Source organism: Gallus gallus, chromosome 31 (genome assembly GCF_016699485.2).
Source record: "Gallus gallus isolate bGalGal1 chromosome 31, bGalGal1.mat.broiler.GRCg7b, whole genome shotgun sequence".
In the NCBI taxonomy this organism is placed as follows: Eukaryota; Metazoa; Chordata; class Aves; order Galliformes; family Phasianidae; genus Gallus; species Gallus gallus.
Genome location: NC_052562.1, coordinates 175,485 through 186,555, shown reverse-complemented (window position 1 = coordinate 186,555; position 11,071 = coordinate 175,485). Strand labels below are relative to the sequence as shown.

At 48.7% G+C, this 11,071-nt stretch overlaps 1 protein-coding gene and 1 long non-coding RNA gene across 13 annotated transcripts in view; one reads left to right on the top strand and one right to left on the bottom strand.

Moving 5' to 3' along the window:
* Positions 1-653: 653 nt before the first annotated feature.
* The window catches only part of LOC426820 (deleted in malignant brain tumors 1 protein-like), a 38,724-nt gene continuing 28,306 nt past the window's right edge, over positions 654-11,071 (bottom strand). For 2 of the 12 annotated variants that reach the window (XM_025145897.3, XM_015300578.4), the window contains exons 10-19: positions 10,056-10,385; positions 9,061-9,384; positions 7,731-8,060; positions 7,218-7,547; positions 6,184-6,510; positions 5,147-5,479; positions 3,711-4,067; positions 3,072-3,401; positions 2,242-2,358; positions 654-2,063 (exon numbers count right to left, since the gene is read on the bottom strand). In XM_025145897.3, the coding sequence (XP_025001665.2) occupies positions 1,921-2,063; positions 2,242-2,358; positions 3,072-3,401; positions 3,711-4,067; positions 5,147-5,479; positions 6,184-6,510; positions 7,218-7,547; positions 7,731-8,060; positions 9,061-9,384; positions 10,056-10,385 (2,921 nt within the window). In that variant the 3' untranslated portion in view covers positions 654-1,920. The remainder of the gene's footprint in view (positions 2,064-2,241; positions 2,359-3,071; positions 3,402-3,710; positions 4,068-5,146; positions 5,480-6,183; positions 6,511-7,217; positions 7,548-7,730; positions 8,061-9,060; positions 9,385-10,055; positions 10,386-11,071) is intronic. The other 10 variants (XM_015300579.4, XM_015300580.4, XM_040654039.2 and 7 more) reach the window with 10 other exon arrangements.
* On the top strand, positions 1,943-4,344 carry LOC121107830. The gene is made up of 2 exons (XR_005842225.1): positions 1,943-2,080; positions 2,181-4,344. It is a non-coding gene; the product is annotated as an uncharacterized LOC121107830 (long non-coding RNA).

The window sequence follows — 11,071 nt, the reverse complement described above, 5'->3', positions numbered from 1 at the left end:
GGAGTTGAAATAACTGCAAAGGCCATTAAATATGAGCTGGGGTATCCAGCTCCTTTTTTTCTTACAGACTCTATCCCATATGCCATTGTCTGGGGTCACTGAAAGCACCTCAGGTGTCACTGATTTGGTGCTCACTGGGCTGTGCTCTCATGGTAGCTCAGAAAGATTTTTTTCTGGTGATTTAATCTCCAGAGTAGCTATAATCAGACACCTGTTTCTGAATTAAAGTTTTTCTCATATGCTACATTCACATGTCACCAGGTGATGACAGTATGACTAACAGCTCAGTAGTTAGCAGGGAAAGGAATGGCCTCACTGCTGGAGGGAATTATTTCTGGTTTTGTGCCACCTGGATATCCTGCAGACCCTTCAGGTGATGACCTCATGTTTGCTTTCATGTGAGATCTAGAGGACAGGTTACCTGGAGTGGAGAAGGTTTGCATAGGGTTTATTATTGCTCCTAATGTCAGGACTTTGATTTAAGGACACAGTTTGTCCATGAACTGTCCTCCTTTAGATGCAGTTGATTAATGTGTCTCAGTCCCTTAGCGGGTCACTGTATTTGTAGATGCAGCACCCATAGCATGTCTGTATAGCTGGCTAGTGTCTGCATGCTGCTCCGGATCACTGTTCTTCATCATATGGCTAAGTAATGAAGGCAGTAAGGCAACAGGAATTTATTTTGCAGTATATGGTTTGTAATCTATTGTAAATAATGAAAATAGCTGATACATAGATTAGCACTGATGAGCATTAGAAAGAAACCAGCCCCTCCAAAGTTGGAGGTAGGACTGGACATGTTCAGGAACAACCTACCCATATTGCCTTGAGCTGGCAAGACTGAAAGAGGCAGAATGTTGCCATGTTGTCTCCCTCTCTACCCAGTCACCTTTGGTAACTCATCCCCATTTGACATCCCATGAGGTGTAGAAATCACTGAGGATTTCACAGAAGGCTCTGTCTGCCTTCAGTGTTTGTGCTGTCTATCTGAAACACCTGAGACAGTGCTCTAAACAATTCACAATCAATAGACTATTGCTTGGAAGCACTTATCTGTTGTATTTGAGACGTTATCCTTGGTCTTCCCAAATGTCTTCTGGAGCTGAATTTTTTCACACTGGGCACTCTGTGTCTGTGAAAGCACCTTTGCAGATACACACCTGGATTTGTTCATACATATTCCTTTTTGAACGCCATTAGACTCTTTACAGTGTGTCCATGTCTTTCTTGTATTGGTGGAGCCAGAATTGGATCCATCACTCCAGGTGCAGCCCCACCAGTGCTAAATAGAGGGGAGGGATTTCTTCTTGACCTGCTGGCAATACTGTTAGCTCAGCCAAGAATACAATCTTGTGCCTGCGATAGCCAAGCAATGGGGGCTTGCTTATGTTTGCTAGGTTGAGGGAAGCCACCCAGTGCCAGAGGCAGCAGGCAGCCCTGGTTGGCTCCCCTGCAGAGGAGCACAGAGCACTACATCTCTCAGCATTCATACTCATCACAGCTGGAAGGGTTGAGGACACTCTTCTCCTTTAATTTGTTAGCAGTTTTAGTCCTGTTCTGTGCTCAGCCTGATGTCAGGCTGCATGGCCACCAGCCTGTCCTACTGTCTGGTGCGTGCCATCAGAAAACCTCTGAAGTTGACCTAGATCAAATAACCTTCAGAAGACTTTGGACAGCTGTTTTGGGGCTCCTGAGTATAAGTCATTGGTACAGACTGTTTTATAAATGTCCAGCCCATCAGCTGGTGCTTTGCAGTCTCCTCAAAAGCAAGTGAGGGCTTCCTGCAGTTCTGCAGGAGCTTAAGGGAAAAAGCATTTGCTCTGAAGAATGAGATGCAGGGGGAAAAGGGGAATGAGCTTGGCTGATGACTCCACAGCATGGGCTGACAGTGCTGCTTCTGCAGAAGGGATTGTGCCAGCTTCACAAGAGAGCATCTTCTCTTATGAGCTCAGTTGTCTCTGTATCAGCATCCTTGTGGAATTGTCCTTCAGTTGGATGGTAGATGGCTCCTGCAGTCTGGAAGGGCATTGCAGAGGCACCTTGCTCCCTGGGACATCTCAGGTCTGCAGAGCAAACAGAGGTAAGAACATGCAGCTGTTATTGGTTTGGGAATGACTGAATCCCCTAACCTTAACTCCATCTCTATGTGCTGCATCAGCTTAGATTGCATTCTGTCTCAGGATGGCTGCAACGGGTTGACGTACAGGGATTGGGACCTTGAACTAAGGTGAGGGGACCCACCTGCAGCTTGGGCTGCTCCAGTGCACCTGCTCTTCAAGTAGAGCCACAGCAGGACCCCACTCACCATCACCATCAGGGTGAGCAGCGTTATCAGCGCAGAGCAGGATGATGGAGAACCTGCAGGGAGAACCCAGGTCAGGATCCCACTTCCAGCCAGCAACAGTGATGGGAGAAAATCTGACACCAAACAGCCTCATACCTCAGCATTTCAGTGACTAAGGGCTTTCCTTAGATTTTGTATTAACCCACAACTAATCCCTTTCTGATCCAGTTTGTGCTGCCTGCGATGCTGTGGTGGCTGCAGCACTGCACTATGTCCTTTGTGTGGTTTGTACCCCACCTAAGATCATCTCCCTGGGTATCTGATAGGCAGTAGGCTTTGAGAAAATTTTCATATTCCTCAGTCCTGCTGTGCTGATAATCTTACAAGACCACCATCACCTCACTGGTGTGCTGTTCTCTATTATATGGAATCAAAGGCTATGCATAGAAAAGAAAGGCATACTTCTGATCCCCATCCATCATTCCTGTTCTAACCTATTTCAGAAAAGCTGTCAGGAGAGCACAGAGAGTCCTTGAGGGCTGAGAAATCTGAGCTGCAAGAGGAAACTGGACAAATTAGCTTCTTCTAAAATCAGAAAAGCATCTCTGATGCTCCAAGAAGTGATATCTGGGTTCACTGTAGAAAACAAACAATATCCACCAAGAAAAAGCTTGCTCTGACAAGCACATGCCACAACCTTTATACCTCTCCTTCTGAAGTGAAAGGGCTGCATCCACCCCTTTGGCTGCTCTCCCCACTGCTGCAGATGGTGGGATTTGGCACTCACCTCTTGGCTCTGTGCACACCACACTGGCTGCCACACCGTGCTGGCACAGCCCTGGGCCGATCTTGTTCTGCTGGCACTCCAGGAAGAGTGACTCAGCACCACGGCATTGCAGCCCCTCCAGAAAGATGTAGTTGTGATTCTGGCTGATCCGGGTTCCTGCACTTTCAGCCTGTGCTGGTCCACAGCCCAACTGCTTGCAGACCACCTCTGCCTCCAGTGAGCTCCAGCTTTTGTCACAGATGCTGTACCAGGTGGCGTTGTACCGAACCTCCACACGCCCTGCACAGGGGCTTGAGCTGTCCCGCAGCCGCACCTGCAAGGGGTTGGTGCCTGCAGGGAAGAGCAAAGGGTGTGATGTGGGCTCCTCAAGCAGCAGGGGGACTGAGAGACTAAGGGATGTGCAAGATACATGTGCTTTGCATGCCCATGCACTCCAACAGGTATGGACAAGGATGCAATATGCTACCTATGCTCACTGCATGAATTACCCCTTTCAAGAACATCCCCATCATCTCACACATCTGCACATAATGTGGTGCCGTGGGACCAAGTCGGAGCTGACTACATCCCAGTGCAAGAAAAACTTGTGCAGAACCTCTGTGTTCCTGAGTATGGTTCCAGCATCATCCCTGTGATCACCTGAGCACACCACTGCCGCATCTTCCTCGTGGTTGCAGTTATGGTTTCCCCAGTTATTCAGTCTGCACTGGGAGAGGCTGGCTTCAGTGCCACTGCACTCCACATCATCCAACCAGATGGGATCAGACCCTCGTCCGAAGTGAGCCTTGCCCGGAGCTGATACCGCTGTGCCGCAGCCCAGCTGCCGGCACACCACCTTAGCACTCCTTAAATTCCAGCTGTCATCACACACTGTTCCCCACTGCCCGTTGTGAAACACCTCAATTCTGCCAGCACAGTGATTCGGGCCATTCACCAACCGGATCTGCATTTCTTCTGTGGTGTTGGAGTCTTCTGCAGCGGGAAATGTGTGGTTTTCTGTTGAAGAGAAAATAAGGCATCTGTCATCTGTCACTTTGCATCACTGAAAATAAAAATTAAAATTAAAAAAAAAAAAAAAAAGAAGAAGAAGAAGAAAGTGCTAAGAGTTGCTCAGGTTCCCCCCTGGATGGAGGTGTGTTGTGGTTTAGCCAAGCACCACACACGCTCACTCCCCGCCCCTTCTCACTCCTTCTCAGTGGGATGGGGGAGAGAACTGGGGAAAAAACAATGTAGAACTTGTGGGTTGAGATAAGAACTATTTACGAAGATGGGGGAAAAAAAAAAAAAAAAAAAAAAAAAAAGGATATTGGCCTTGACAAATATATTTGTCAAGGTGATGCACAAGCAATTGCCCACCACCCACTAACTGATGCCCAGCCAGTCCCGGAGCAGTGGAAGGAAGCCTGGTGAACTCCCACCTTTTTCAGACTTTCCTTCTGCATGATTCCATATAGTATGGAATATCCCTTTGGCCAGTTTAGGTCAGCTGTCCTGGCTCTACCCCCTCCCAGATACTTGTGCCCCTCCAGCTCTTCATTGGCAGGAGAGTACAAGAAGCTGAGAAAACTAACATCCTTGACTCTGTACAGAACTACTCAGCAACAACTAGAAATGTCTGTGTGTTATCAGTTTTTCTCCCCCAAAAAACATAGCACCATATCAGATACTATGAAGAAAACCAACGGCTCAAAGTAAGACAAGGTTCAAGCCCTCAACCCTTTCTGAGGAATTCATCTCACCTGGCTATGGAGGTAGGGTTCAGTTCCAGCTTCAGACCCTACAGTATTGGTGTCATCTCCATGAAATTATGTGAAGCAGACAAAAGTGCCAGTGGGGACCTGGCCGGTTAGGAAGGGGAGTCAGACCCTCCAGGGAGCCAAGTTGAGATGAATGGCCAGACCCATGCTAGATTCACTTGGTGCCATGTGCAATTTCTATTTGCTGGTTATGAGTGAGCATCTTGGCTTCCTCAGCCTGGCATAGGGCTCAGTGCCTGCTTTGTATGGTGGCCTGGGCTGGACTGGAGATTAATCCAGCCAAAAAGAGATTGCTCTGTTTTGCAGAACTCAACTAACCTGAGCAAACCACACCAGCATCTTCTCTGTGGTTGCAGTTATGCAGTCCCCATGGATGGGCTCGGCACTGGTGAAGGGCATCCTCAGTCCCAGCACAGTACACGTCATCCAGCCAGATACGCCCGGTGCCTTGCCCAAAGCGAGCACGGCTGGGGGCTGACTCAGCCCTGCCACAGTTCAGCTGTCGACACACCACAGTGGCAGCCTGGAGGTTCCAGCCATCATCACACACCGTGCCCCATTGTCCATTATGCAGCACCTCCACTCTGCCAGCACAGCGGCTGGGGCCATTCACTAGACGGATCTCTGCTGCCTCCACTGTGATATTTTTGTCTACAAGCAGAGGTGGGTAATGCAGTGTTTAGAGGAACAGCTATCCAGAGAAACTTTCTGGCAATAGCAAGGGCAAGGACATGATGAAGAGTGACCAGAGTGTAAACTTAGTGCAGATGCTTGGCCATAGCAGTAGGCAGACCCTCTCTTGGCATGCCTGCAGTGACACGCACCAATGCCTACCTTCAGCCTCCTGACTCAGTACCCTGCAAGGATGGACATAAATTCCTTTCATGGTGCCTTACTCTTCCTCTGGGATCCTATGGGACCCACACAGTCTCAGTGCAGCCCAAAGCACAAAAGGATATCAACCTCTTACACATTCATCCACAAAAACTGAAGTTAGATCAAAACAAATATAAAATTAATAAATGTGTGCCAAGGTGGGGAAGAAAGCTGGTGAAAGGTCTAGAGGGCAAAATGTATGAGTTCCCTTAGTTTGTTCAGCCAAGAGTAGACTGAGGAGAGGCCTCATGGCAGCCTGCAGCTTCCTCATGAAAGGAGAGCAGGGGCAGACACTGATCTCTGCTCTCTGGTGACAGTGACAGGACCTGAGGGAGTGGCATGGAGCTGCATCAGGGGAGGGTCATGTTGGGTGCTGGGCAAAGGTTCTTCACCAGAGGGTCATGAGCACATGGCTTTTGGGTAAGGGAAATCCAACCCATGCTATTCAGGAGCCCCATATCTGTGAGTATAAGCATCACCTGAGCACACAACACCAGCATCTTCTTCATGTGTGCAGACGTTGACTCCCCAGGGTCTGGCCCTGCACTGTATGAGAGTGTTTTCTCTCCCAGTGCAAGCAACTCTGTCCAGCCAGATGGGATCCGCCCCTCGACCAAATGAAGCTTGTGTTGTGGCTGACAGTGCTTCCCCACAGCCCAACTGGTTGCACACCACCATGGCATCATTCATGTCCCAGCCATCATCGCAGACAGTTCCCCATTGCTGATTGTGAAACACCTCGACTCTACCAGAACAGCGATGTGGGCCATTCACCAGGCGAAGAGTTGATGTGTCATCTGACAACGCTGCAAAATGTGGTGGGGAGACCATACATCAGCACTAGTGAAGTGGGGAAAGACATCCAAGGGAGAGCTTGACCACCATGTGCCTCAGCATCTGCAGGAGTGAGGTGTCCACCTGTTTGTAGCATGCAGACTCCTTCATGTTTAAAGGATGATCCTTTTGAATCATTCAGGTGGCTGAGCTCTGGAACATGTTGCCCAGAGTGTTTGTGGATGCTCCATCCCTTGAGGAGTTCAAGGCCAGGTTGTACAGGGCCCTGGACAACCTGATGGCAACCCTACCCATGGTAGAGGTTTGGAATGGATGGTCTATAACATCCCTTCCAACTCAAGCAATTCTATGATTCTATGATTCCATGAAAAGCTCCATGAACATGGGCAACCTACTCTGAGTGGACGTACTTGAGTGGTCAGGTTGAACCAGATAACTTCCAGAGGTCTCTTCCAACCTCAACCATTATTTGTGATTCTGTGATTCAGTGCCCTTTGAGATTCTGCTGCCTTGTAGGGTATGCAAGTTTCACTTAGAGAGGGAGTTCACTTTAAGACACTCTCTCTTTACTTTATTTATATTATTATGGGTATCAGAATGGAAAAAAAGCTCTTCTCACTGTCACGGAACTGTACTTTTCTTGCACCATCCTACTCTAGTCCTCCCCAGGCATGTCACATATCAACCTGTCTCCAACAATGTGGCATCCATAGCTCACCTGAGCATTCCACACCGGCATCATCCATGTGGGTGCACAGTTGGATTCCCCATGGAGACGACAAGCATTCTGAAATGGAACTTTCTGTCCCGATGCAGGACACTCTGTTCATCCAGATGGGATCTGACCCTTGGCCGAAGTGAGCCTGGACAGGAGCCGAGAGAGCAATGCCACAGCCCAGCTGCCGGCACACCACTATGGCGTCATTCATGTCCCAGCCGTTGCCACACACGGTCCCCCATCTCTCGTTCTGAAACACCTCCAACCTCCCGGCACAGCGGTGTGGACCATCCACCAGCCGCACTTTGGCTGTAATCTCTAATTGTGAGTCTGAAAATGTGAGAGGGGTGATAAACCCTCCAAGAAAATCCTGCACTCCTCTCTCAACCCCTCAAAAATGCACAGATCCAGGACTGTCCTGCTGCAGCATCACCATAAAGGCAGTAAGATTCAGGACAGACCCCATGACCAACTTGACCCCAGCGGTGCCCTGTTTTGCAGAACTCAACTGACCTGAGCAAACCACGCCAGCATCTTCTCTGTGGTTGCAGTTATGCAGTCCCCATGGACGGGCTCGACACTGGTGAAGGGCATCCTCAGTCCCAGCACAGTTCACGTCATCCAGCCAGATACGCCCAGTGCCTTGCCCAAAGCGAGCACCGCTGGGGGCTGACTCAGCCCTGCCGCAGTTCAGCTGCCGACACACCACAGTGGCAGCCTGGAGGTTCCAGCCATCATCGCACACTGTGCCCCACTGCCCATCATGCAGCACCTCCACTCTGCCAGCACAGCGGTTGGGGCCACTCACTAGCCGCAGGAAGTTGGGTTTTGAGGTGTCTGTCACTGAAAACACAATCTGGGATAAGCCCATGGAGAAATTCATGACTGTCCCTACCTCCCTGATTCCTATCTTTGTCTTTTCATGTAGGGAAAAGTGAACTTGCTGTGCAGTGCACTCCATGGATGTACACAGGACAGTCCAGGCAGCTATCTCTGGGGTGCAACCTGTGATGCTCAGCTGGAATAATAGGCCCCATCCTTTAAGATGGATCCATCCAGGGGCAAAGATGTTGGGCTTGGGGTTCATTACAACCCAGGTTTGGAGTTAGTCACGATGTTGGGCACAGTGATTGTCATTGGATAATAGAACTGTAGAATCATGGGATCATAGTCTCATAGAACCATAGGAATCACAGAATCATAAGAATCATAGAACCATAAGAATCATAGAACCTTAAGAACCATAAAACCATAAGAATCATAGAATCACAGAACCATAAGAATCACAGAGCCATAAGAATCATAGAACCATAGAACCATAAGAATCATAGAACCATAAGAATAACAGAGCCATAAGAATCATAGAACCATAAGAATCATAGAATCACAGAACCATAAGAATCATAGAACCATAAACATCATAGAATCGTAGAAGCATAGAACCATAAGAATCATAGAACCATAAGAATTGTAGAACCATGATTCATAGTCATAGAATTATGAAATCATAGAATCACTGAATGTTTGGGGTTGGAAGGGACCCTCAAACGTCACCTAATCCAACATCCTTGCCATAAACAGGAACATGTCTCACTAGAGCAAGTTGCTCAAAGCCCTATCCAAACTGACTTTAAACACTCCCAGGGATAGGGCATCCACAGCTTCTCTGGGCAACCTGTTCCAGTGCCTCACCACTCCCATAATGAAAAATGTCTTCCTTATATATAAAGATATAGAGAGAGAGAGAGAGAGAGAGAGAGAGAGAGAGAGAGAGCCTTCTATGAGCTCCAAGATCCTCGAACACAGTGCTGGCCGCTGCAATGCCATGTGTTGCAGAACTTACCTAAGCAGACCACACCAGCATCTTCTCTATGGTTGCAGTTATGCTGTCCCCATGGACGGGCTTGGCAATGCGGGAGTGCATCCTCGATCCCAGTGCAGCTCACATCATCCAGCCAGATGTCCCCAGTGCCTTGCCCAAAGTAAGCCCTGACTGGGGCCGACAGCACTGTTCCACAGCCCAGCTGCCTGCACACCACCTTGGCATCATTCAGGTCCCAGCCATCATCGCACACCGTCCCCCACTGCCCGTTGTGCAGGACCTCCACTCTCCCGGCACAGCGGCTGGGACCATTCACCAGCCGTACATCAGCTGAGCTCAAGTTTCCTGCATTTGCAGACACCCCAAGGAAATTCATGCATGCATGATTGCAGAACACCTCCTTCAGTCCCATCCCATCTCATCCATATGCATCCCACATAAACAGCAGGGTAGCACCTGCATTACAACATTAAAGACAAAAGGATTTTCCCTGAATAGGCACTGCTGATAAATTGCAGGAGTAAACCCCAGATTTTACCAGGTGTGAAATGTGGCTGAGAGATGCTGCAGGGGGGTTCCAAGAGCAGGAGATACAAATGGGGGAGGTCTGCAAAAGGAGCATGCCTAAGCTTGCCCCATGCACAGCATTCCCTCCAGATGGAGCCATAAAATTGTTTTGGCTTAGAGGAGACCCACAAACATCATCTAGACCCTTGCAGGGACATTTTTCTCTGGAGCAATTTGCTCAAAACCAAATCCAACCCAACTGGACATTTCCAATGATGGGGCAGCCACAACTTCACCGGGCAACTTGTTCCAGTGTCTCACCACCCTAAACGTAACCAAATTTCTTCCTTCTATCCCACCTAAATCTACTCTCTTATAGTTTAGAACCATTGCCCCTTGACCTATCACTACAAGCCCTGGTAAAATGTCTTTCTCAGTCTTTCTTATAAGACCTTATAAGACCAATCTTTCTTATAAGACTTATAAGAGTTGACGACCCCAACTCTCACCTGAGCACACCACACCAGCATCTTCTCCATGATGGCAGTTGTGGACACCCCAAGTCTTAGCTGCACACTGTGAGATATCATTTTCCTCCCCTGTGCAGCTTACTTCATCCAGCCAGATGCGGCTGTATCCCCACCCAAACCGAGCCGATCCCGGGGCTGACAGCGCAGTCCCGCATCCCAGCTGCCGGCACACCACCGCCGCATCACTCATGTCCCAGTTGTCATCGCAGACTGTCCCCCACTCATTGTTGTAAAACACCTCTACCCTCCCAGCACACTCACTCAAACCATCCACCAGCCGAAGTGTGGAAATATTGGAAATCCTCGGGCCTGAAAAACACACAGAAATAGGCATTATAAAGGTTATGCTCATATACCATAAAATCTAATGAGCTGGAGAAAGATGAACATCCCCGTAGTCTATCTAGGTGGTGTTGCTGCAGCAAGCTGCATGATCTAGGTTTACTTGATGGTTACCTACTTCTTGGACTAGAGAAAATGGCCAAGGACATTTTTCTATTTGTTCTTTGTACTTTCCTGGCTGCTGACCACCACACTGATCTATCCATTGAGGTTTCTCTTCCAAGACAAGTATTAGCTAGCTACAAGTGTGTGTCATATTACCCTGGCATATTCCAGTACTTCTTTCCATATTTATCCTCATGACCTGGCAGTTAGCAGCACTGGAAGTCACTCTGCCTGTTCTTAACCCAGGCTGGGGAGCTGGTGCATCTGCTGCCAACTCAAGAAGCATTGTTGTACTCTCCTGCTACCACTCCAGGATGACTGCAGGTGCTTTTCCACAGGAAAACTTGAACACCCTTGGACATCTTCAGACACTAAGGTGTGTCTTAAGGTGCTGCTTTTTCCTACTGCCCATGTCCCATTCCCCACATTTGTCTATGTGTCCAGTAGCTCTCTTTTTTAACAGTTTTCACCAGTCTGAGAAGTCCTGGACACAAGAATTATTGGCCAGCTTGCCCTTATTACTGTTCCCAAACCTCAGCTTACAGGAT